The sequence below is a fragment of the Hypanus sabinus genome, chromosome 5 (assembly GCF_030144855.1).
Source record: "Hypanus sabinus isolate sHypSab1 chromosome 5, sHypSab1.hap1, whole genome shotgun sequence".
Taxonomy (NCBI): domain Eukaryota; kingdom Metazoa; phylum Chordata; class Chondrichthyes; order Myliobatiformes; family Dasyatidae; genus Hypanus; species Hypanus sabinus.
In genome coordinates this window covers 167,270,398-167,296,045 of record NC_082710.1, presented here as the reverse complement: position 1 = coordinate 167,296,045, position 25,648 = coordinate 167,270,398, and the positions used below count along the sequence as shown (strand labels likewise).

At 57.9% G+C, this 25,648-nt stretch overlaps 2 protein-coding genes across 2 annotated transcripts in view; both read left to right on the top strand.

Moving 5' to 3' along the window:
• The window catches only part of ppp1r11 (protein phosphatase 1, regulatory (inhibitor) subunit 11), a 40,732-nt gene extending 26,483 nt beyond the window's left edge, over positions 1-14,249 (top strand). Inside the window, exons 3-4 of the mRNA XM_059970851.1 lie at positions 7,712-7,820; positions 13,201-14,249. Of these exons, the coding sequence (XP_059826834.1) occupies positions 7,712-7,820; positions 13,201-13,373 (282 nt within the window). The 3' untranslated portion in view covers positions 13,374-14,249. The remainder of the gene's footprint in view (positions 1-7,711; positions 7,821-13,200) is intronic.
• Positions 14,250-17,429: 3,180 nt separating this feature from the next.
• The window catches only part of vars2 (valyl-tRNA synthetase 2, mitochondrial), a 43,282-nt gene continuing 35,063 nt past the window's right edge, over positions 17,430-25,648 (top strand). Inside the window, exons 1-5 of the mRNA XM_059970841.1 lie at positions 17,430-18,214; positions 20,179-20,254; positions 21,944-22,044; positions 22,127-22,248; positions 24,511-24,577. Of these exons, the coding sequence (XP_059826824.1) occupies positions 17,951-18,214; positions 20,179-20,254; positions 21,944-22,044; positions 22,127-22,248; positions 24,511-24,577 (630 nt within the window). The 5' untranslated portion in view covers positions 17,430-17,950. The remainder of the gene's footprint in view (positions 18,215-20,178; positions 20,255-21,943; positions 22,045-22,126; positions 22,249-24,510; positions 24,578-25,648) is intronic.

Genomic DNA, 25,648 nt, shown 5'->3' with positions numbered 1-25,648 from the left:
CCCGGAGGGGCACGGGCAGGTGCCGCTTCACCTACCGGGTCAGTCCCCGGAGGGGCACGGGCAGGTGCCGCTTCACCTACCGGGTCCCCGGAGGGGCACGGGCAGGTGCCGCTTCACCTACCGGGTCCCCGGAGGGGCACGGGCAGGTGCCGCTTCACCTACCGGGTCCCCGGAGGGGCACGGGCAGGTGCCGCTTCACCTACCGGGTCGGTACCCGGAGGGGCACGGGCAGGTGCCGCTTCACCTACCGGGTCCCCGGAGGGGCACGGGCAGGTGCCGCTTCACCTACCGGGTCGGTCCCCGGAGGGGCACGGGCAGGTGCCGCTTCACCTACCGGGTCCCCGGAGGGGCACGGGCAGGTGCCGCTTCACCTACCGGGTCCCCGGAGGGGCACGGGCAGGTGCCGCTTCACCTACCGGGTCGGTCCCCGGAGGGGCACGGGCAGGTGCCGCTTCACCTACCGGGTCGGTCCCCGGAGGGTCACGGGCAGGTGCCGCTTCACCTACCGGGTCGGTCCCCGGAGGGGCACGGGCAGGTGCCGCTTCACCTACCGGGTCCCCGGAGGGGCACGGGCAGGTGCCGCTTCACCTACCGGGTCGGTCCCCGGAGGGGCACGGGCAGGTGCCGCTTCACCTACCGGGTCGGTCCCCGGAGGGGCACGGGCAGGTGCCTCTTCACCTACCGGGTCGGTCCCCGGAGGGGCACGGGCAGGTGCCGCTTCACCTACCGGGTCGGTCCCCGGAGGGGCACTGGCAGGTGCCGCTTCACCTACCGGGTCGGTCCCCGGAGGGGCACGGGCAGGTGCCGCTTCACCTACCGGGTCGGTCCCCGGAGGGGCACGGGCAGGTGCCGCTTCACCTACCGGGTCGGTCCCCGGAGGGGCACGGGCAGGTGCCGCTTCACCTACCGGGTCGGTCCCCGGAGGGGCACGGGCAGGTGCCGCTTCACCTACCGGGTCGGTCCCCGGAGGGGCACGGGCAGGTGCCGCTTCACCTACCGGGTCCCCGGAGGGGCACGGGCAGGTGCCGCTTCACCTACCGGGTCGGTCCCCGGAGGGGCACGGGCAGGTGCCGCTTCACCTACCGGGTCGGTCCCCGGAGGGGCACGGGCAGGTGCCGCTTCACCTACCGGGTCCCCAAAGGGGCACGGGCAGGTGCCGCTTCACCTACCGGGTCCCCGGAGGGGCACGGGCAGGTGCCGCTTCACCTACCGGGTCAGTCCCCGGAGGGGCACGGGCAGGTGCCGCTTCACCTACCGGGTCCCCGGAGGGGCACGGGCAGGTGCCGCTTCACCTACCGGGTCGGTCCCCGGAGGGGCACGGGCAGGTGCCGCTTCACCTACCGGGTCGGTCCCCGGAGGGGCACGGGCAGGTGCCGCTTCACCTACCGGGTCCCCGGAGGGGCACGGGCAGGTGCCGCTTCACCTACCGGGTCCCCGGAGGGGCACGGGCAGGTGCCGCTTCACCTACCGGGTCGGTCCCCGGAGGGGCACGGGCAGGTGCCGCTTCACCTACCGGGTCGGTCCCCGGAGGGGCACGGGCAGGTGCCGCTTCACCTACCGGGTCCCCGGAGGGGCACGGGCAGGTGCCGCTTCACCTACCGGGTCGGTCCCCGGAGGGGCACGGGCAGGTGCCGCTTCACCTACCGGGTCGGTCCCCGGAGGGGCACGGGCAGGTGCCGCTTCACCTACCGGGTCGGTCCCCGGAGGGGCACGGGCAGGTGCCGCTTCACCTACCGGGTCGGTCCCCGGAGGTGCACGGGCAGGTGCCGCTTCACCTACCGGGTCGGTCCCCGGAGGGGCACGGGCAGGTGCCGCTTCACCTACCGGGTCCCCGGAGGGTCACGGGCAGGTGCCGCTTCACCTACCGGGTCCCCGGAGGGGCACGGGCAGGTGCCGCTTCACCTACCGGGTCGGTCCCCGGAGGGGCACGGGCAGGTGCCGCTTCACCTACCGGGTCGGTCCCCGGAGGGGCACGGGCAGGTGCCGCTTCACCTACCGGGTCGGTCCCCGGAGGGGCACGGGCAGGTGCCGCTTCACCTACCGGGTCGGTCCCCGGAGGGGCACGGGCAGGTGCCGCTTCACCTACCGGGTCGGTCCCCGGAGGGGCACGGGCAGGTGCCGCTTCACCTACCGGGTCGGTCCCCGGTGGGGCACGGGCAGGTGCCGCTTCACCTACCGGGTCGGTCCCCGGAGGGGCACGGGCAGGTGCCGCTTCACCTACCGGGTCGGTCCCCGGAGGGGCACGGGCAGGTGCCGCTTCACCTACCGGGTCGGTCCCCGGAGGGGCACGGGCAGGTGCCGCTTCACCTACCGGGTCGGTCCCCGGAGGGGCACGGGCAGGTGCCGCTTCACCTACCGGGTCGGTCCCCGGAGGGGCACGGGCAGGTGCCGCTTCACCTACCGGGTCGGTCCCCGGAGGGGCACGGGCAGGTGCCGCTTCACCTACCGGGTCCCCGGAGGGGCACGGGCAGGTGCCGCTTCACCTACCGGGTCGGTCCCCGGAGGGGCACGGGCAGGTGCCGCTTCACCTACCGGGTCGGTCCCCGGAGGGGCACGGGCAGGTGCCGCTTCACCTACCGGGTCGGTCCCCGGAGGGGCACGGGCAGGTGCCGCTTCACCTACCGGGTCCCCGGAGGGGCACGGGCAGGTGCCGCTTCACCTACCGGGTCGGTCCCCGGAGGGGCACGGGCAGGTGCCGCTTCACCTACCGGGTCGGTCCCCGGAGGGGCACGGGCAGGTGCCGCTTCACCTACCGGGTCGGTCCCCGGAGGGGCACGGGCAGGTGCCGCTTCACCTACCGGGTCGGTCCCCGGAGGGGCACGGGCAGGTGCCGCTTCACCTACCGGGTCCCCGGAGGGGCACGGGCAGGTGCCGCTTCACCTACCGGGTCGGTCCCCGGAGGGGCACGGGCAGGTGCCGCTTCACCTACCGGGTCGGTCCCCGGAGGGGCACGGGCAGGTGCCGCTTCACCTACCGGGTCCCCGGAGGGGCACGGGCAGGTGCCGCTTCACCTACCGGGTCCCCGGAGGGGCACGGGCAGGTGCCGCTTCACCTACCGGGTCGGTCCCCGGAGGGGCACGGGCAGGTGCCGCTTCACCTACCGGGTCCCCGGAGGGGCACGGGCAGGTGCCGCTTCACCTACCGGGTTGGTCCCCGGAGGGGCACGGGCAGGTGCCGCTTCACCTACCGGGTCGGTCCCCGGAGGGGCACGGGCAGGTGCCGCTTCACTTACTGGGTCGGTCCCCGGAGGGGCACGGGCAGGTGCCGCTTCACCTACCGGGTCCCCGGAGGGGCACGGGCAGGTGCCGCTTCACCTACCGGGTCCCCGGAGGGGCACGGGCAGGTGCCGCTTCACCTACCGGGTCGGTCCCCGGAGTGGCACGGGCAGGTGCCGCTTCACCTACCGGGTCGGTCCCCGGAGGGGCACGGGCAGGTGCCGCTTCACCTACCGGGTCGGTCCCCGGAGGGGCACGGGCAGGTGCCGCTTCACCTACCGGGTCCCCGGAGGGGCACGGGCAGGTGCCGCTTCACCTACCGGGTTGGTCCCCGGAGGGGCACGGGCAGGTGCCGCTTCACCTACCGGGTCGGTCCCCGGAGGGGCACGGGCAGGTGCCGCTTCACTTACTGGGTCGGTCCCCGGAGGGGCACGGGCAGGTGCCGCTTCACCTACCGGGTCCCCGGAGGGGCACGGGCAGGTGCCGCTTCACCTACCGGGTCCCCGGAGGGGCACGGGCAGGTGCCGCTTCACCTACCGGGTCGGTCCCCGGAGGGGCACGGGCAGGTGCCGCTTCACCTACCAGGTCCCCGGAGGGGCACGGGCAGGTGCCGCTTCACCTACCGGGTTGGTCCCCGGAGGGGCACGGGCAGGTGCCGCTTCACCTACCGGGTCGGTCCCCGGAGGGGCACGGGCAGGTGCCGCTTCACTTACTGGGTCGGTCCCCGGAGGGGCACGGGCAGGTGCCGCTTCACCTACCGGGTCCCCGGAGGGGCACGGGCAGGTGCCGCTTCACCTACCGGGTCCCCGGAGGGGCACGGGCAGGTGCCGCTTCACCTACCGGGTCGGTCCCCGGAGGGGCACGGGCAGGTGCCGCTTCACCTACCGGGTCGGTCCCCCGAGGGGCACGGGCAGGTGCCGCTTCACCTACCGGGTCGGTCCCCGGAGGGGCACGGGCAGGTGCCGCTTCACCTACTGGGTCGGTCCCCGGAGGGGCACGGGCAGGTGCCGCTTCACTTACCGGGTCGGTCCCCGGAGGGGCACGGGCAGGTGCCGCTTCACCTACCGGGTCCCCGGAGGGGCACGGGCAGGTGCCGCTTCACCTACCGGGTCCCCGGAGGGGCACGGGCAGGTGCCGCTTCACCTACCGGGTCGGTCCCCGGAGGGGCACGGGCAGGTGCCGCTTCACCTACCGGGTCGGTCCCCGGAGGGGCACGGGCAGGTGCCGCTTCACCTACCGGGTCCCCGGAGGGGCACGGGCAGGTGCCGCTTCACCTACCGGGTCGGTCCCCGGAAGGGCACGGGCAGGTGCCGCTTCACCTACCGGGTCGGTCCCCGGAGGGGCACGGGCAGGTGCCGCTTCACCTACCGGGTCGGTCCCCGGAGGGGCAGGGGCAGGTGCCGCTTCACCTACCGGGTCCCCGGAGGGGCACGGGCAGGTGCCGCTTCACCTACCGGGTCCCCGGAGGGGCACAGGCAGGTGCCGCTTCACTTACCGGGTCCCCGGAGGGGCACGGGCAGGTGCCGTTTCACCTACCGGGTCGGTCCCCGGAGGGGCACAGGCAGGTGCCGCTTCACCTACCGGGTCCCCGGAGGGGCACGGGCAGGTGCCGCTTCACCTACCGGGTCCCCGGAGGGGCACGGGCAGGTGCCGCTTCACCTACCGGGTCGGTCCCCGGAGGGGCACGGGCAGGTGCCGCTTCACCTACCGGGTCGGTCCCCGGAGGGGCACGGGCAGGTGCCGCTTCACCTACCGGGTCGGTCCCCGGAGGGGCACGGGCAGGTGCCGCTTCACCTACAGGGTCCCCGGAGGGGCACAGGCAGGTGCCGCTTCACCTACCGGGTCGGTCCCCGGAGGGGCACGGGCAGGTGCCGCTTCACCTACCGGGTCGGTCCCCGGAGGGGCACGGGCAGGTGCCGCTTCACCTACCGGGTCGGTCCCCGGAGGGGCACGGGCAGGTGCCGCTTCAGCTACCGGGTCGGTCCCCGGAGGGGCACGGGCAGGTGCCGCTTCACCTACCGGGTCGGTCCCCGGAGGGGCACGGGCAGGTGCCGCTTCACCTACCGGGTCGGTCCCCGGAGGGGCACGGGCAGGTGCCGCTTCACCTACCGGGTCGGTCCCCGGAGGGGCACGGGCAGGTGCCGCTTCACTTACCGGGTCGGTCCCCGGAGGGGCACGGGCAGGTGCCGCTTCACCTACCGGGTCGGTCCCCGGAGGGGCACGGGCAGGTGCCTCTTCACCTACCGGGTCGGTCCCCGGAGGGGCACGGGCAGGTGCCGCTTCACCTACCGGGTCGGTCCCCGGAGGGGCACGGGCAGGTGCCTCTTCACCTACCGGGTCGGTCCCCGGAGGGGCACGGGCAGGTGCCGCTTCACCTACCGGGTCGGTTCCCGGAGGGGCACGGGCAGGTGCCGCTTCACTTACTGGGTCGGTCCCCGGAGGGGCACGGGCAGGTGCCGCTTCACCTACCGGGTCCCCGGAGGGGCACGGGCAGGTGCCGCTTCACCTACCGGGTCCCCGGAGGGGCACGGGCAGGTGCCGCTTCACCTACCGGGTCGGTCCCCGGAGGGGCACGGGCAGGTGCCGCTTCACCTACCGGGTCGGTCCCCGGAGGGGCACGGGCAGGTGCCGCTTCACCTACCGGGTCCCCGGAGGGGCACGGGCAGGTGCCGCTTCACCTACCGGGTCGGTCCCCGGAGGGGCACGGGCAGGTGCCGCTTCACCTACCGGGTCCCCGGAGGGGCACGGGCAGGTGCCGCTTCACCTACCGGGTCGGTCCCCGGAGGGGCACGGGCAGGTGCTGCTTCACCTACCGGGTCCCCGGAGGGGCACGGGCAGGTGCAGCTTCACCTACCGGGTCCCCGGAGGGGCACGGGCAGGTGCCGCTTCACCTACCGGGTCCCCGGAGGGGCACGGGCAGGTGCCGCTTCACTTACCGGGTCCCCGGAGGGGCACGGGCAGGTGCCGCTTCACCTACCGGGTCCCCGGAGGGGCACGGGCAGGTGCCGCTTCACCTACCGGGTCCCCGGAGGGGCACGGGCAGGTGCCGCTTCACTTACCGGGTCCCCGGAGGGGCACGGGCAGGTGCCGCTTCACCTACCGGGTCCCCGGAGGGGCACGGGCAGGTGCCGCTTCACCTACCGGGTCCCCGGAGGGGCACGGGCACGGGCAGGTGCCGCTTCACCTACCGGGTCGGTCCCCGGAGGGGCACGGGCAGGTGCCGCTTCACCTACCGGGTCGGTCCCCGGAGGGGCAGGGGCAGGTGCCGCTTCACCTACCGGGTCGGTCCCCGGAGGGGCACGGGCAGGTGCCGCTTCACCTACCGGGTCGGTCCCCGGAGGGGCACGGGCAGGTGCCGCTTCACCTACCGGGTCGGTCCCCGGAGGGGCACGGGCAGGTGCCGCTTCACCTACCGGGTCGGTCCCCGGAGGGGCACGGGCAGGTGCCGCTTCACTTACCGGGTCCCCGGAGGGGCACGGGCAGGTGCCGCTTCACCTACCGGGTCGGTCCCCGGAGGGGCACGGGCAGGTGCCGCTTCACCTACCGGGTCCCCGGAGGGGCACGGGCAGGTGCCGCTTCACCTACCGGGTCGGTCCCCGGAGGGGCACGGGCAGGTGCCGCTTCACTTACCGGGTCCCCGGAGGGGCACGGGCAGGTGCAGCTTCACCTACCGGGTCGGTCCCCGGAGGGGCACGGGCAGGTGCCGCTTCACCTACCGGGTCCCCGGAGGGGCACGGGCAGGTGCCGCTTCACCTACCGGGTCCCCGGAGGGGCACGGGCAGGTGCCGCTTCACCTACCGGGTCGGTCCCCGGAGGGGCACAGGCAGGTGCCGCTTCACCTACCGGGTCCCCGGAGGGGCACGGGCAGGTGCCGCTTCACCTACCGGGTCCCCGGAGGGGCACGGGCAGGTGCCGCTTCACCTACCGGGTCGGTCCCCGGAGGGGCAGGGGCAGGTGCCGCTTCACCTACCGGGTCGGTCCCCGGAGGGGCACCGGCAGGTGCCGCTTCACTTACCGGGTCCCCGGAGGGGCACGGGCAGGTGCCGCTTCACCTACCGGGTCCCCGGAGGGGCACGGGCAGGTGCCGCTTCACCTACCGGGTCGGTCCCCGGAGGGGCACGGGCAGGTGCCGCTTCACCTACCGGGTCCCCGGAGGGGCACGGGCAGGTGCCGCTTCACCTACCGGGTCGGTCCCCGGAGGGGCACGGGCAGGTGCCGCTTCACCTACCGGGTCCCCGGAGGGGCACGGGCAGGTGCCGCTTCACCTACCGGGTCCCCGGAGGGGCACGGGCAGGTGCCGCTTCACCTACCGGGTCGGTCCCCGGAGGGGCACGGGCAGGTGCCGCTTCACCTACCGGGTCGGTCCCCGGAGGGGCACGGGCAGGTGCCGCTTCACTTACTGAGTCCCTCCGGCAATTTGTGGGTGTGGGTTGTTTGGGATTTCCAGCATCTGCAGAACCTCTTGTAATCCACTCTCTCCCCTGCCCCGACCCTAGGAAAACCGCAGCATCACCCTCAGGCTGAGGAAGCGCAAGACGAATAAGAAGGTGGAGTGGTCCAGCGACACCGTGGACAACGAGCATTTGGGCCGGCGTTCCTCCAAGTGTAAGTCAGCCCTCCTCGCGGGCTCTGTAAGACAGTTCCCCCGCCTGCCGGTTATTACTGCAGGAATGCTGGGAGGGAAGAGACTCGCTAATAACTTTAAGATTGGAGAATGGGGGGGGGGGGAGAAACGGCACGGATATGGGGAGGGGTAGCATGGACTCAGAGGGGCTGAGCGGCCTCTGTTGTGAGCCGCACACCCCTGTCTCAGGGCCCTGCTTACAGTGAGTGCCCTGGTCCCTGCCTCCCCAAAGATTTGACTCCTGGTTCTAGTGAGCAGTCTCTGGGATTTCTCGGTCCAGTTGGCCCACTCTGGTCTGTCCCGAGCCACCACCCTCTTGGGGGTTGGGGTGGGTAAGAAGTAATCAGAATCAGACTTATTATCACTGACCTTTGTCATGAAATTTGTTATCTTATGGCAGCACCAGAGAGCAAAGTATGAAAATCACAATAGGTTACAATTAAACAGAAATAAATGACTATTACACATTACGAGGAAGAGTGAGGTCGTGTTCATGGACCTCATTGTTCAGAAATCTGGTGGCAGAGTCAGAAAAGCTGTTTGTAAATCATTGGCTGTGGGTCTTCAGGCTCCCTGATGGTAGATGACTTGTCCTGGGTGGTGGGGATCCGTAATGGTGGATACCACCTTCAGGAGGTTTGGCCTGTTGAAGATGTCCTCGATGGAGTGGAGGGTTGTGCCCCTGATGGAGCTGCCCAAGTCTACAGCCCTCTGCAGTCTCTTCATATCCTGTGGAATCATTCAGTCATTGTGTTCTGTGATGTATGATGTGGGCAATCATGTTCTTTCCATGACCAGGTTTGGTCCTGGCTGATTTTTCTGCAGAAGGGGTTTGCCATTGCCCCCTTCTGGACAGTGTCTTTACAAGACAGGTGACCCGAGCCAATATTAATACCCTTCAGAGATTGTCTGCCTGGCGTCAGTGGTCGCATAACCGGGACTTGTGATATGCACCAGCTGCCCCCATGGCTCCACGTGACCCCGATCAGGGGCTAAGCAGGGCCTACACCTTGCCCAAGGCCCTGCAGGCTAGCGGAGGGAAGGAATACTTACATTTCTTTGGTAGAGACGAATCTCCACCCCACCACCGTACCAGGCAGTGATGCAACCATTCAAAATGCTCTCCACTGTTCATCTGTAGACGCAAAGAAACAAACCCTTCCATGCTGACCGTGATCCCAAAAGCAGGTCCTATTCGGCCCATATCCCTCTGTACTTCCTGTCCAAGTGCCCTGTTAGTGCTGTGGATGAACCTGCCTTCTGGCAGCTCGTTCCATATTAGAAATAGCACCTTATGGACTCAAACAACACGCAGAAAATGCTGCTGGAACACAGCGTCTACAAGGAGAAGAAGCCCAGTCGACGTTTCGGGCCGAGACCCTTCATCGAGACTCGGCCCAAAACATCGACGGTGCTTCTCCTTATAGATGCTGCCTGGTCTGCTGTGTTCCAGCAACATTTTGTGTGTGTTTTTATTTCCAGCATCTGCAGATTTCCTCGTCTTTGCACATTATGGTCTCTGTGGCCCACAGTGGTGGGCTGTCTTTTTAATGTACTCTGACATCAGTCCAATGCTTTCCCCCCCACACCACCTTCCATTCTTCTTCCATCCCCGTGCTCAGCTTAGGTTCCCTTAAATGCCCCTGATGTATCTGCTTCTACCACCTCCAGGAACCCCACTCTGTGTATTCTTAAAGAAAACCTTTCACATCCCCCAGTATTCTCCTTGACTCACCGTGAAAGCATGCCCTCTGATAGGAGTCCTTTTCACCCTGGGAGAAACCTTTCACATCCCCCAGTATTCTCCTTGACTCACCGTGAAAGCATGGTCCTTTTTACCCTGGGAGAAAGCAGTGGTTGTCCATGCCTCGTAGCTACACCTCTACCTCTCATCCTCAACTCCAGAGAGAAAATCCCTGGTACACTCAACTTTCCTCCTCATTCCTTGGGGCCCCGCTTACGATAGTGAGTCTGCCCTGACCCCTGCCTCCGCAGAGATTTGACCCCCACTGTGGGCAACCTTCCTCAGAGGTTTCTCCAGGCTGGGGGATTTCTCCTTGCCGGTCAACCCCTCACTGGGGCAAGTCCCAGGCCACCTGCCCAGCTGATTGTCCCTGGGCACAAATGATGAACGTATCATCCCAGATCGTGCTTTAAGAGGTCTGTAAGACAGGATCAAAAATGCTCTACCATTTCATCAAGGCTGATCCAATTTTTCCTCTCATCCCCAGTCTCCTGCCTTCTCCCCATATCTCTTCTTGTGCTGACCAACCAAGAGTCTGCCTTAAATATACATAAAGACTTGGTTGGCCTTCACAGCTGCCTGTGGCAACAAATTCCACAGATTTACCACTCTCTGGCTAAAGAAATTCCTCCTCATCTCTGTTCCCAAAGGACACCCCTCTATTCTGAGGCTGTATCCTCTGGTCTTGGACTCTCCCACCATTGGAAACATCCTCTCCACATCCACTCTATCACCATTTGACAGGTTTCAATTATGTTACCCGTCTTCTTCTGAGTTTCAGTGAATACAGGCTCCGAGCCATCAAACGCTCTTCATGTGACAAGCTGGTCAAATCTGGAATAATTTTGGTGAAATTTTTCATGTGAATAATTTTCATGGAAATGTCAGTCCTGCTGCTGTCTCCAGTCTGATTCCGGAGTGTTGATGGTCAGGAAAATGGCATGCCGCCCCCGCTCAGAACTTCTTCCCATACCACTTGCACTTCCCTCAACCCATTGACCTCCCTTCCCCAACCCCTCCTTTCAACCTCCCACGTGTTCTCCACTCTTTGGCAAATTTTCATTGGTGACCCTGACTGGACGGAGAGTAGGACCAGTTCTTCTGATGACTCGGGCTGGGCAGGGAGTCTTCCCCATGGTTCCCGTCTTTGTCCTCTTCTCAAGGAGCACGAGTACAGGCCATTCAGCCCAGTGCTGACCAGTGGGCACCCATTTTATCCCAGGATTTGCCCTGTGCCCTTTGGTCCAATACTGCCAGTGACTCTGCTTTAATTACACTCGCCAGCAATTTGTTCCAGGTATTCACCACCTCCGCACGAGAAAAAATCCTTCTCAGGATCCTTCTAATGCCCCTCCATTCCCAGCTGGGCCAAATCCTGGGAAATCTCCTCTGCACCCTCCCCAGCACCATCACATTCTTCCTATAAAAGCAAAGATGTAATGAGTCTTTGTAAGGAGTGGGTAGTCTGCACTTGGTGTATTGTCGGTAATTTTGTCTCCCTATCTAAGAAAAGATGTGCTGGCGTGGGAAACGGTCCGGAGGAGGTTCCCGAGGATGATCCCAGGAGTGAAAGGGTTTAAGTATGAAGAGCGTTTGATTGCTCTGGGCCTGTACTCGCTGGAGTTGAACCGTGAGAGTAGATCTCATTGAAACCCATCGAATATTGACAGGCATAGATAGAGTGGACAGGGCGAGGATGTTCCCTATAGTGGGGAGTCCAGAACCAGAGGGCACAGCCTCAGAATAGAAGGACATCCCTTTGGAGCCAAGATGAGGGGCAATTTCTTTAGCCAGATAGTAGTGGATCTGTGGAACTCATTCCCACTGGCTGTCAAAGCCAAGTCATTGGGTATACTTAAAGTGGAGATTGTTAAGTTCTTAATTAGTTAGCATTGAAGGTTATGAGGAGGAGGTAGGAGATGAGGTAATAAATCAATAGACAGTAGGTGCGGGAGTAGGCCATTCGGCCCTTCTAGCCAGCACTGCCATTCACTGTGAGCATGGCTGATCATACACAATCAGACCCCGTTCCTGCCCTCTCCCCATATCCCTTGACCCCGCTATCTATAAGAGCTCTATCTAACTCTCTCTTGAATGCATCCAGAGACTTGGCCTCCACTGCCTTCTGGGGCAGAGCATTCCACATATCCACCACTCTCTGGGTGAAAAAGTTTTTCCGCATCTCTGTTCTAAATGGCCTACCCCTTATTCTTAAACTGTGGCCTCTAGTTCTGGACTCACCCATCAGCGGGAACATGCTTCCTGGCTCCAGCGTGTCCAATCCCTTAATAATCTTATATGTTTCAATCAGATCCCCTCTCATCCTTCTAAATTCCAGTGTATACAAGCCCAGTCGCTCCAATCTTTCAACATATGACAGTCCCACCATTCCGGGAATTAACCTTGTGAACCTACGCTGCACTCCCTCAATAGCAAGAATGTCCTTCCTCAAATTTGGAGACCAAAACTGCACACAATCCTCCAGGTGTGGTCTCACCAGGGCCCCATACAGCTGCAGAAGGACCTCTTTACTCCTATACTCAATTCCTCTTGTTATAAAGGCCAGCATGCCATTTGCTTTCTTCACTGCCTGCTGTACCTGCATGCTTGCTTTCATTGACTGATGTACAAGAACACCTAGATCTCGTTGTACTTCCCCTTTTCATAACTTGACTCCATTTAGATAGTAATCTGCCTTCCTGTTCTTGCCACCAAAGTGGATAATCTCACATTTATCCACATTAAACTGTATCTGCCATACATTTGCCCACTCACCCAACCTGTCCAAGTCACCCTGCATTCTCATAACATCCTCCTGACATTTCACACTGCCACCCAGCTTTGTGTCATCAGCAAATTTGTTAATGTTACTTTTAATCCCTTCATCTAAATCATTAATGTATATTGTAAACCGCTGCGGTCCCAGCACCGAACCTTGTGGTACCCCACTGGTCACACCCTGCCATGATGAAATCAGCTGTGATGAAAAGAGAGTGGCCTACTTTGTTCCAACAGTGTGTCTTGCATTCTACAGTGTGGTGACCAGAACCACACCTACAATTGTCTCAATGGGATAGAGCAAAAAGCTTTTGTTTGTGCGCTGTCCAGACAGTACAGGCCCTTCAGCCCGCAATGACGTGCTGACCCATTAACCTACAAGATGAATCTAATGCTCCCCCCACCCCGCACAAACCTCCATTTTACTGCCCTCCGTGTGCCTAAGAGTCTCTTAAATGTCCCTAATATGTCTGCCTCTCCCACACACCTATTGTGTAAAAATCCCCCCCTTATACTCTCAACAATCACCCTCTGGAAATTACAGCATAATTCCACTGAGATAGTAAAACGAAAGCGGTGCATAATGTGGCCTTACATTTACACGACATTTAGACGGTGCGAAGGCCATGACGAGTAGGGTGGATGGGAGCTAGCCCTGACCCTGGTGAAGATGACCTTTGTATTTCGAATGGAGGGGGCAGAGAATGTGTGTGTGGGTGGGGTGCCCAATGGAGCTGGCTGCTTACCTGAGGCAGCGGGTGGTATAATGACTGGCGGACTCGCCGACCTGATCTTGCGTCTGTCTTTCTCTCCCCCCCACCCTTCCCCGCTTTCCCCAGGCTGCTGCGTCTACGAGAAGCCACGGGCCTTCGGGGAGAGCTCCTCGGAGAGCGAGGACGAGGACAGCGGCTGCGGCAACGAGCACTGCATCAGGGGCCACAAGAAGCCCGCCCACCCCGACCACAGCTCCGAGCACTCGAATCAAGAACAGGGTGGCCCTCGGGAGAACTGAATGGAGGGGGGGTGGGGAGACGCAGGGCTGGAGGGAGCGGATCAAGCTGCGGGAGCGTTGCCACCCCCGACCTACCACTCAGTCAACCCTGCTCTCACCGACCCAGGGGGCTGCCACACGGTGGCGGCCTTGGCTTATCTTCTAGTGAAGAGGGTTTTTTTTTAAACAGAACTAGACCTGTAAATTTGTATTGCATTTGTAATTTATTTAATAGAACCTTTTTTTGGGTTTTGCCTTTCAGCAGATCCTCAGTGGGAGGGTGCATGCAGAGCACGGACTTCTCGTCCAGCCAGGAGGGTGTTTGCACGAAGCCGAAAATCCTAGAGCTGATTGGCGAGGGTGGGGGGGGGGGGGGTCAATGGGGAATCTAATCACTCGAGCACAAGCACTTGAAGTCAGCACCCTGTCAACCGTGGTAACTAAAGGAGGCATGTTGTTCGAAGTTGATGTGGGGGGAGAGGGGGGCAACGCACAGCTGCTGGAAAGAGACAACAGGTTGAACTGCAGATGAGGCTGTGGGAAGGGGATGGAATTGTCCAGATCGACCATTAACACCGATGATTCCTGTCCATCTCCACAGGTGCCGGGCTCTTCTCTCCTCCCCGCCCCCACCAGGTCGCGGGTTACACCATTTCCCCCCCTCCCCCAGGTGGGGCTGTCACTGAGCAAGGGGTGCTGGGGTGCCCAGTGAGTCGCCGCCAGGTCTGACCGGCTCGATCCGTGGTGGGCGCGGTGCGGGTCTCTCCCATCCACCCGGGCGACGGGCCGCCGCTGAGCTGTAGGTTGAAATGTAATGCTGAAGGCTCCCGTCCTTCACCAATCAGATGTTCTGAAATAAATGGTCTGGCTGAACACAAGCTGAGTTGTTTCAGAGTCAGGTTTATTTATCACTCGCGCACAGGAACATCCCGTGAGCTGTGTCATTTGCGTTACCAACCCCGACCATCTGCGGCTGTGCTGGGGGCAGCCCGCAAAGGTCAACACACATTCCGGCACCGATGCAGAACGCCCACAGACGTCTGCTCTGCAGACGAGCCCCTTTCCCGCCTCTCACTCAATTGCTGGGAATAAAACGTGGGAGGCTCACGGGTCTGGTGTGGGCGAGTGGGTCAGGCCTGCTAGTGTCTCCAAGCCCCATCCCCTGATGATAGAGCCATACAGCGCAGAACCAGTTCCTTTGGCCCAAGTGGCGACTGGGAAAAGTACCCATTCTTTCAGTGTGCTCAGCAAAGATGGCCTCTCTTCATCTTCTGCAGTTCAACTCATCACAAACCAAACATGGCCTCCTCCAGTGCACCCTCGGTTCCTCTTCTCCCAACCCTCAATCACAAATTGCAAGGAAGTGGAAGCTGTAGTGAGCCTCGGCATGGGGCACAGGAGCAGAATCTGGCCGTTCGTCCCATCAAGTCTGCTCTACCTTTCCTCCGGTCACGAGATGCAAAGTAAAAAGTCGGGAAGTTAAACTTCAAATGGTGTCCACAATGTTTGATAGCTCTGGGACCGTGTCACTGGCCTTTAGAAGAATGGGAGGGGGGATCTTATTAAAACCTACTGAGGCCTACACTGAGTGCATGTTTCGGACTGACTGGCAGAGGGGGTGGGGTGGCCCTGTTGGTGAGGAATGATATTCAGTCCCTTGCAAGGGGGGTCATAGAATCAGGGGATGTCAAGTCAGTATGGATCGAACTGAGAAATTCTAAGGGTAGAAAGACCCTAATGGGAGTTATCTTCAGGCCCCCAAACAGCAGTCTGGATGTAGGGTGTAAGTTGAATGAAGAGTTAAAATTGGCATGTCGCAAAGGTAATGATACAGTTGTCATGGGGGATTTCAACATGCAGGTAGACTGGGAGAATCAGAATGGTACTGGACCCAGTAAAGGGAGTTTGTGGAGTGCCTCCGAGATGGATTCTTAGAACAGCTTGTACTGGAGCCTACCAGGGAGAAGGCAATTCTAGATTTAGTGTTGTGCAATGAACCAGATTTGATCAGGGACCTTGAGGTAAAGGAACTTTAGGAGGTAGTGACCATAATATGATATGTTTTAACCTACAATTTGAGAAAGAGAAGGGAAAATTGGATGTGTCAATATTACAGTTGAACAAAGGGAACTATGGAGCTATGAGGGAGGAGCTGGCCAAAGTTCAATGGAACAATACCCTAGCAGGGAAGACAGTGGAACAACAATGGCAGGTACTTCTGGGAATAATGCAGAAGGTGCAGGATCGGTTCATTCCAAAGAGGAAGAAAGATCCTAAGGGGAGTAAGGGGCGGCCGTGGCTGACGAGGTAAGTAAAGGACAGTATAAAAATAAAAGAGAAAAAGTATAACATAGCAAAGATGAGCAGCAAACCAGAGGACTGGGAAGAATTAAAGAGCAACAGAAGATAACAAAAAAGGCAATACACCAAGAAAAAAATGAGGTACGAAGGTAATCTAGCCAAGAATATAAAGGAGGATAGTAAAAGCTTCTTTAGGTATGTGAATAGCAAAAAAATAGTTAAGACCAAAATTGGGCCATTTTGACAGAGACGGGTGAATTTATTATGGGGAACAAGGAAATGGCAGACGAGTTGAACAGGTACTTTGGATCTGTCTTCACTAGCGAAGACACAAACAATCTCCAAGATGTAATAGTGGCCAAAGGAACTAGGGTAAAGGATGAACTGAAGGAAATTTATATTAGGCAAGAAACAGTGTTGGATAGACTGTTGAGTCTGAAGGCTGATAAGTTTCCGGGACCTGATGGTCTGCTTCCCAGGGTACTTAAAGAGGTGGCTCTAGAAATAGTGGACGCATTGGTAATCATTTTCCAATGTTCTAGAGATTCAGGAACAGTTCCTGCTGATTGGAGGGTGGCTAATGTTGTCCCACTTTTCAAGAAAGGAGGGAGAGAGAAAACAGAATTATAGACCGGTTCGCCTGACGTCAGTGGTGGGAAAGATGCTGGAGTCAATTATAAAAGAGGAAATTACAACACATTTGGATAGCAGTAGAAGGATCAGTCCGAGTCAGCATGAATTTATGAAGGGAAAATCATGATTGACTAATCTTCTGGAGTTTTTTGAGGATGTAACTATGAAAATGGACAAGGGAGAGCCAGTGGATGTAATGTACCTGGACTTCCAGAAAGCTTTTGATAAAGTCCCACATAGGAGATTAGTGGGCAAAATTAGGGCACATGGTATTGGGGGAAGAGTACTGACATGGATTGAAAATTGACTGGCTGACAGGAAACAAAGAGTAGTGATTAACGGGTTCCTTTCAGGGGTCCCTAACAGGTGACCAGTGGGGTACTGCAAGGTTCGGTGCTGGGACCGCAGCTGTTTACAATATACATTAATGATTTAGATGAAGGGATTAAAAGTAACATTAGCAAATTTGCTGATGACACAAAGCTGGGTGGCAGTGTGAAATGTCAGGAGGATGTTATGAGAATGCAGGGTGACTTGGACAGGCTAGGTGAGTGGGCAAATGTAAGGCAGATGCAGTTTAATATGGATAAATGTGAGGTTATCCACTTTGGTGAAAAGGACAGGAAGGCAGATTACTATCTAAATGGAGTCAAGTTAGGAAAAGGGGAAGTACAACGAGATCTAGGTGTTCTTGTACATCAGTCAATGAAAGCAAGCATGCAGGTACAACAGGCAGTGAAGAAAGCAAATGGCATGCTGGCCTTTATAACAAGAGGAATTGAGTATAGGAGTAAAGAGGTCCTTCTGCAGCTGTACTGGGCCCTGGTGAGACCACACCTGGAGGATTGTGTGCAGTTTTGGTCTCCAAATTTGAGGAAGGACATTCTTGCTATTGAGGGAGTGCAGCGTAGGTTCACAAGGTTAATTCCCGGAATGGCGGGACTGTCATATGTTGAAAGATTGGAGCTACTGGGCTTGTATACACTGGAATTTAGAAGGATGAGAGGGGATCTGATTGAAACATATAAGATTATTAAGGGATTGGACATGCCGGAGGCAGGAAGCATGTTCCTGCTGATGGGTGAGTCCAGAACTAGAGGCCACAGTTTAAGAATAAGGGGTAGGCCATTTAGATCAGAGATGCGGAAAAACATTTTCACTCAGAGAGTGGTGGATATGTGGAATGCTCTGCCCCAGAAGGCAGTGGACGCCAAGTCTCTGGATGCATTCAAGAGAGAGTTAGATAGAGCTCTTATAGATAGCGGGGTCAAGGGATATGGGGAGAGGGCAGGAACGGGGTCTGATTGTGTATGATCAGCCACGCTCACAGTGAATGGCGGTGCTGGCTAGAGGGGCCGAATGGCCTACTCCTGCACCTACTGTCTATTGTTTCCCGTAGTGGGGGAGTCTAGGGCCAGAATAGAGGTGAGGAGGGATTTTTTTTCAGCCTGCGTGTGGCGACTTTATTCCACAGGCGGCTATGGGGGCGAATTCATCGGGCATACTTAAGGCAGAGCTCGATAGGTTCTTGATCAGTCAGGTTACCGGGTAAGAGGTTGAGGGGAAAATAAACCAACCATGTTTGATGAAGGTTGTGCGGATTGGGTGAATGGATTCTCGACCCTGGGCGAGTACCTCCATGACTCTGCCGGACTTGCCGAGTGATGGACAGCTGGGCCCCGCCCCCTGCCGCGCCAGCCACGCCCCTTCCGGTGTCCGCCAGGGACATGATGGCGGCGCCCGTGAGCCGGTGCTATGGCCGCGCCTTCCTCTCGCAGGTTCAGGTTCCGCTCCGGAGCCGTGCCTGGAGCAACAGCGGCAGCCCGGCCGGACCCGCCTCCCGCAACCGCGTCCGTCAGCGGGAGGAGAAGGAGCGGCGGTTGCGGCGACGGGCGGCGGTGATAGAGGCCCGGGGGGGCGCCGGAGGGGTGAGTCGGGGGTAGGGGGTGGTGAGAGTGGCCAGCGGCCTTTCCCACCCACCACATTTGACCCTGACCTTTTCCCTCTGGTGACCTCCGACCCCTCTTACTGCCAGACCTGTATTGCATTCCCCTAATTGTTGAAAACGGCACAGCTTATTGTATCATTAATTTTGTTTTGTTGTGTGTATTACGCACCTCATGCAATGTGGCCGTGATGCCGTTGCTTTAAGTGTTTCATTATACGTGTTTGTACATATGCTTTACACACTGAACTTTGACCTTGGACAGACTTGGCCTCGCTCAGCCATCTCCCCCACCCACTCACCATCTTTCCCCAACGCTGGAAGCTCTGGTCTGGTGGGTGCAGAGTTGGGGAAGGTGGAGGTTCGTGTCGGCTGTGTGCCAGGTGTTCACCACGTTCTCCTCAAAACACAGTTTCCGGGTTATGACAGTGTTCTGTTCCTGAGAACTGTTTGCAAACCCGAGCCGTTCAGTGTGGTAGAGAATCATAAAGGCAGCGGGGATGGGAGAGTGATCGGATGCAGAAAGAATGGCTGTCAGAGAGTCTCACTGGCTTAGCAAGTCTGCTCTGTACTCACAGCTCTGCTCGGCTCCACCCAGCCCGATTCCTGTGGCTCAGGGTAGGCATGGTAGAGAATAGAGGTCTGCAGAAATGGCCACTCCCTGCTAAAGATGTCTGCCACCCTGCAGAAGCTGGCAAATCTAACCTCATCAGTTCCCCAAATGCTCAGTTGTATGTAGAAGGTTTGTAACCAAGGGAGGAACTATATCTGCTGTGTTACAGTGTCACCCTCCCTGCATTACACCACTGTTTATGGTATTGACAGTGACGGACCAACAGGAGCTCAGTAACTGATGCTGCGCCCGTCTCACTGGGTGTCAGGAGGTGGGTCTGTCTGAGTGAAAGGTAACGTCCAGCTCTAACTAAACACCGCCAAAAAATTTGGCATGGCCACGTCAGCCCATACCAATTTTCATCACAGCTTGGTACAGGAACCGCTCTGCACGTGACCGTAACAAACCGCAGAGTCGTGGGCGCAGCTCAGCACATCACAGGAACCAGCCTCCCCTCCATGACTCTCTCTGCAATTCTTGCTGCCTCTGTAAGGCAGTCAACATAATCAAACACCCTAGCCCTTTGGGAGAGAGAGGTGAGAATGTACAGGGTGGGCAGGGAGTGTGATTACACTGGCTGCTGCACCCCCTACGCTCTCTCTTCTCGTCCCTCCCATCAGGAAGAAGTTTTAAAGCACTGCTAACAGGCTTAGGGACAGCTTCTACCCTGCTGTTAGAAGACTTACTGCGTAGTTCTTTGGTATGACGACATGGTCTGTTGGCCTCACGGTTTACCTCGTTATGATCTTGCTCTTTAATGTCTGTCTGCACTTTCTCTGTGGCTTTAACACTTTTACTCTGCATTCTAACATAAGGAATAGGAGCAGGAGTCGACAATCTGGCCCGTTGAGCCTGCTCTACCATTGAATAAGATGATGGCTGATCTGGCCATGGACTTATCTCCACCTTCCTGCCTTTTTCCCATAACCCTATCTGATTTTGCCTTAAATATATTTACTGAGGTAGCCTCCACTGCTTCATTGGGCAGGGAATTCCACAGATTCACCAGTCTCTGAGAAAAGCAGTTCCTCCTCATCTCCATCCTAAATCTACTCCCCTGAATCTTGAGGCTTTGTTCCCTAGTTCTTGTCTCACCTACCAGTGGAAACAATTTTCCTGCCTCTATATTATCTATCCCTTTCATAGTTTTATATGTTTCTATAAGATCTCCTCTCATTCTTCTGAATTCTGTTACTGTTCTACCTGCGTGCACTGTGTGACGATCTGACCTGTATGTCCAGTTTTCAAGATGTTTTTCACTGTACTTCAGTGCATATGACAATAATATTCCAATTCCAACCTTGCACGGGATAACCGAGGCTCTTTTGCCACAGGAACAGGGTGAGCGGAAGTGGCCGGAGCTGCCAGTGATTACGTACGACATACCGACGCATCCTGGAGAGAAGAAAGGTAGGGCAGGACAGGGTGGGGGGAGAGGGCGGGATGAGTCTGCTGTGGCTGACTGTGGTCTTTGCTAAACCCAGCAGCCGCTTCAAGCCTGAGACAGGAGCGGATGCGAGGTATCAATAGCAGAAGGAGTGGGAGTGAGTCGGTGAAGAATGAGCCTTGCAGGAGTGAGGGATAATTGATAGGTGGGGGAGGGGTGTAGGGGGGTAAAGGCAGTGGGTGATAGATGGATGCAGGTAAAGAGAAAGGTAGGTAGAGGCTGGGGAGGGTAAGGAACTGTAACACAAAGCCTACCCAGTTACTTCCCTCTCAGTCCCCTCTAGCAGCTGCCTCCAGTCCTTCCCCTCTTGCCTGTCATCCCTCTCTCTCTCCATCCCCTACAACTGCCTCCAGCCCTTCCCCTCTTGCTTGTCATCCCTCCCTCGTAGTCACCTCCCTCACTCCACTCCCATCTCTCCTCTGTGTGTCAGCCGTCTCCCCCCTGCTCTCACCTGATTCGCTAATAGACCTGGCAAAGAGCAGGGGAAGGTGACTGTTGTTTCTGACCAATGAATGACTGTTCACCGAGAACGGATGCAGGGGCTGGGTGGAAGGGGAGAGGTGGAGAGAGGATGTATTTCACTGAGGGGTGGGGGTGAGTGGAATCTGGGACACACTGTCCAAGGGGGTAGTGGAGGCAGAGACTCTGGGGATGTACAAATAATACCCTGGACGAGCAGTCAAATCCCCATGACAGAGAATGATGCAGACCCAGTGCGGGTAAATGGGTCCAGAACGATAAGAACATGGTTGACATGGATCTGATGGGCTGAAGGGCCTCTCCTGTGCTGTGCAATTCCACAGTTGTACGTTATCTACTGATAAATGCAAATAAGGAATCTGAACACACAGAAAGTTTTTATCTGTACCCAACCTGTATAATAATAAAAAAGCTGTTGTTCGAGCTTCAGGACAGTTTGGAGAGGGCTGTTCTCCATCGGCGCAGTTCATAAAGAGAGATTGAGGAAGGCGTGTGAGTTGTCAAAGTTCAGTGTTTTGCCAACAACACCAGCGTGATGGGGCATGTTTGTTTGTTTTGAGATACAGGGCAGAGCAGGCCCTTCCAGACCTTCCACCTGCCCAGCAATCCCCGACAAATCTACTCCCGGGACAACTTACTCTGATCAGTTAACCTGCCTGGTACATCTTCGGACTGTGGGAGGAAACAGGAGCAGCTGGAGAGAACCCAGGCATTCCACGGGGAGGATGTACAGAGACCGGGATTGAACTCCGAAGCCCCTGGCTGTGATGATGTCATGCCAACCGCGACGTTACCATGTCACCAAATGGGAGCAGCCCAGGGAGGCGGCTCTTGGTCGTGCAAGGCCTGATTCCACGCTGTGTGGCAGTTACTGGTGTACGTGGGTGCGGGGAGAGGGCCAGTTTGAGTACAGTGGGCTGAAGGGTCTGATTCCCTGCTGTGTAGCAGTTACTGGTGTACGTGGGTGCGGGGAGAGGGCCAGTTTGAGTACAGTGGGCTGAAGGGTCTGATTCCATGCTGTGTAGCAGTTACTGGTGTACATGGGTGCGGGGAGAGGGCCAGTTTGAGTACAGTGGGCTGAAAGGTCTGATTCTGTGTTGTTCAACTCCGGCACTGTGGGATGTTCCCACCTCCTGGGTCTGATGTCCCCTAACGCTGTCTCCCTGTTGCAGACACCACGGCCCCCTTGCCCGACTCCTACAGCCCGCAGTACGTGGAGGCTGCTTGGTACCCGTGGTGGGAGCAACAAGGCTTCTTCAAGCCCGAGTCTCAGGTGTGTGTGGGGAGGGCGGAGAGGCTGGGACCCGGGGGCTCTGTGTTCAGGGAGAACTACTAATGTCTGACTCCGTCCACAGGCCCGTCTGTCTCAGCCAGAGGAGGCCACCTTCGCCCTGTGTATTCCACCGCCCAACGTCACTGGCTCCCTACACCTGGGACACGCGCTGACTGTGGCAGTCCAAGACGCTGTGGTCCGATGGTAGGTGTCCACTCTGGCTGTACACCAGACAGGCAACAGGCTATGCCTGGGTATCACCGTGTTCATACATCGACCTGGTACCTGGGAACAAGCATGAGTCAGATGCTCCATAACACCAGGGTATCAGATTGCTTTCTGCATAACACTGGGGAACAGCTCGCCGTATAACACTGGGGTACAGTATCTGTAGAAACGTCTCTCTCTCTATGACTGGGGTACAGTATCTGTGGGAACGTGTCTCTCACTATAACACTGGGGTACAGTACTGTGGGCAGGTGTCTTTCTCTCTCTATAACACTGGGGTACAGTAGCTGTGGGAACGTGTCTCTCTCTCTCTATAACACGGGTACAGTATCTGTGGGAACGTGTCTCTCTCTATAACACTGGGGTACAGTGTGGGAACATCTCTCTCTATATAACACTGGGGTACAGTATCTGTGGGAACGTGTATCTCTCTATAACACTGGGGCACAGTATCTGTGGGAACATGTATCTCTCTAACACTGGGGTACAGTATCTGTGGGAACATCTCTCTCTCTGTAACACTGGGGTACAGTGTCTGTGGGAACGTCTCTCTCTATATAACACTGGGGTACAGTATCTGTGGGAATGTGTATCTCTCTATAACACTGGGGTACAGTATCTGTGGGAACGTGTCTCTCTCTATAACACTGGGGTACAGTATCTGTGGGAATGTGTCTCTCTCTATAACACTGGGGTACAGTATCTGTGGGAACGTGTCTCTGTCTCCATAACACTGGGGTACAGTATCTGTGGGAACGTGTATCTCTCTATAACACTGGGGTACAGTATCTGTGGGAACATCTCTCTCTCTTTCTCTCTATATAATACTGGGGTCCAGTACCTGTGAGGACGTCTCTCTGTATAACACTGGGGTACAGTACCTGTGGGGACATCTCTCTGTATAACACTGGGGTACAGTACCTGTGGGGTTTCTCTATCTGTATAACACTGGGGTACAGTACCTGTGGGGACGTCTCTCTGTATAACACTGGGGTACAGTACCTGTGGGGTTTATCTGTATAACACTGGGGTACAGTACCTGTGGGGTTTCTCTATCTGTATAACACTGGGGTACAGTACCTGTGGGGTTTCTCTATCTGTATAACACTGGGGTACAGTACCTGTGGGGACGTCTCTCTATATAACTCTGGGGTGCAGTACCTGTGGGGACGTCTCTCTGTATAACACTGGGGTTCAGTACCTGTGAGGACGTCTCTCTGTATAACACTGGGGTACAGTACCTGTGGGGACATCTCTCTGTATAACACTGGGGTACAGTACCTGTGGGGTTTCTCTATCTGTATAACACTGGGGTACAGTACCTGTGGGGACGTCTCTCTATATAACTCTGGGGTGCAGTACCTGTGGGGACGTCTCTCTGTATAACACTGGGGTACAGTACCTGTGGGGTTTCTCTATCTGTATAACACTGGGGTACAGTACCTGTGGGGTTTCTCTATCTGTATAACACTGGGGTACAGTACCTGTGGGGACGTCTCTCTATATAACTCTGGGGTGCAGTACCTGTGGGGACGTCTCTCTGTATAACACTGGGGTTCAGTACCTGTGAGGACGTCTCTCTGTATAACACTGGGGTACAGTACCTGTGGGGACATCTCTCTGTATAACACTGGGGTACAGTACCTGTGGGGTTTCTCTATCTGTATAACACTGGGGTACAGTACCTGTGGGACGTCTCTCTATATAACTCTGGGGTGCAGTACCTGTGGGGACGTCTCTCTGTATAACACTGGGGTACAGTACCTGTGAGGACGTCTCTCTGTATAACACTGGGGTACAGTACCTGTGGGGACGTCTCTCTATATAACACTGGGGTACAGTACCTGTGGGGACATCTCTCTGTATAGCACTGGGGTACAGTACCTGTGGGGTTTCTCTATCTGTATAACACTGGGGTACAGTACCTGTGGGGACGTCTCTCTATATAACTCTGGGGTGCAGTACCTGTGGGGACGTCTCTCTGTATAACACTGGGGTACAGTACCTGTGAGGACGTCTCTCTGTATAACACTGGGGTACAGTACCTGTGGGGACGTCTCTCTGTATAACAGTGGGGTACAGTAACTGGGGAACCACTCTGCATAACGCCGGGGAGCTTCTGTGCTGCATTCTGCACTATTTGCAGGAGCAGTTTTGCAACTGGTTGGCTGCCTCACACTCTGATCTGCGCACTACGTCCTGGAGAGAGTTCTCAGGTCGTGACCTTTTACCTTTCAGGCACCGGATGCAGGGCCGCAAGGTGCTCTGGCTCCCGGGCTGTGACCATGCCGGAATTGCCACACAGGTGAGTCCTGGTTCGTCTCCGTGTTCCCGGCTCAGCCTCTTGTTCGGTGGGTATGGGGGGCAGTTTCAGGCATTCTGACCCGGTTACTGGGCGCGACCCAGGTAGCGCCCGGGTGATGCGTGCTGTTGTGCTTGTGGTGTTTGCATGTGTCAGGCGTGAAAGATGTGTGAAATGGAGCCTGCACAGGCAGAAGAGGCACACGAGTTTCTGCACTCGCTGGAAACCGTGCACAGCATACTAAATGCTGGTGGAACTGGCTCAGGCAGCATTGATAAAAATGCCCCTTCTTCACAACAGCATTTAGTTTCATTTGCAGTTGTGTTTAGTCCAGATGTAGGGCCTATTTCTGTACTCTTCTTCCCCCTTATCTTATATCTGTGTTTCCTAGTTTTGGATTCGACAACCCTGGGGAAAAGACCATGACTGTCCACCCTGTCCACACCCGTTCTGTCATCCCTCATGTAGTCCAGTGAACAAAGATGCAACCTGGCCACATGGTACCCAAGACTCAGGCCGTCTCTTCCACACCCTCTCCAACCTGGCAACGCCTTTGCTCTAACAGGGTGACCAGTCACTTGCATAACTGCAACATAACGTCCTTCTAAAGTCGACACCCTGACTGATGAAGGCCAGCGTGATAAACCTTCACCCACCCGTCTACTCGCCTCGTCACTGTCACTGAACTGTGCAGTTGTGCTCCCGGGTGCCTCAGTTCCACAACACTCGTCTGTGCCCCACCATTCGCTGGTTTGAATGTCCAGAATGTTTCACCCCTCACTTATCGAAGTTGCAGTCCATTTATCAGCAGCAAGACTTAGGGACTGGGTTGTGGCTGAGGTCGGGAGAACACGGATTAATCCTCGCTGAGGGTTCAGCAGCTCCACATTCCCGGGTCCGTCAGGAAGAAGGCTGTCCGGTGCCTCTGCTTCACTCCGCTGTGCACGTTCACGGCCGAACCGTTTACAAAAATAATGAGGGAAATCCCAACCCTGACGCCACCAACAGCGGGGTCACCCAGTGGCCACTCATTTCAACTCGACTTCCCGTTTCCATTCCAAATGTCACTCCAGG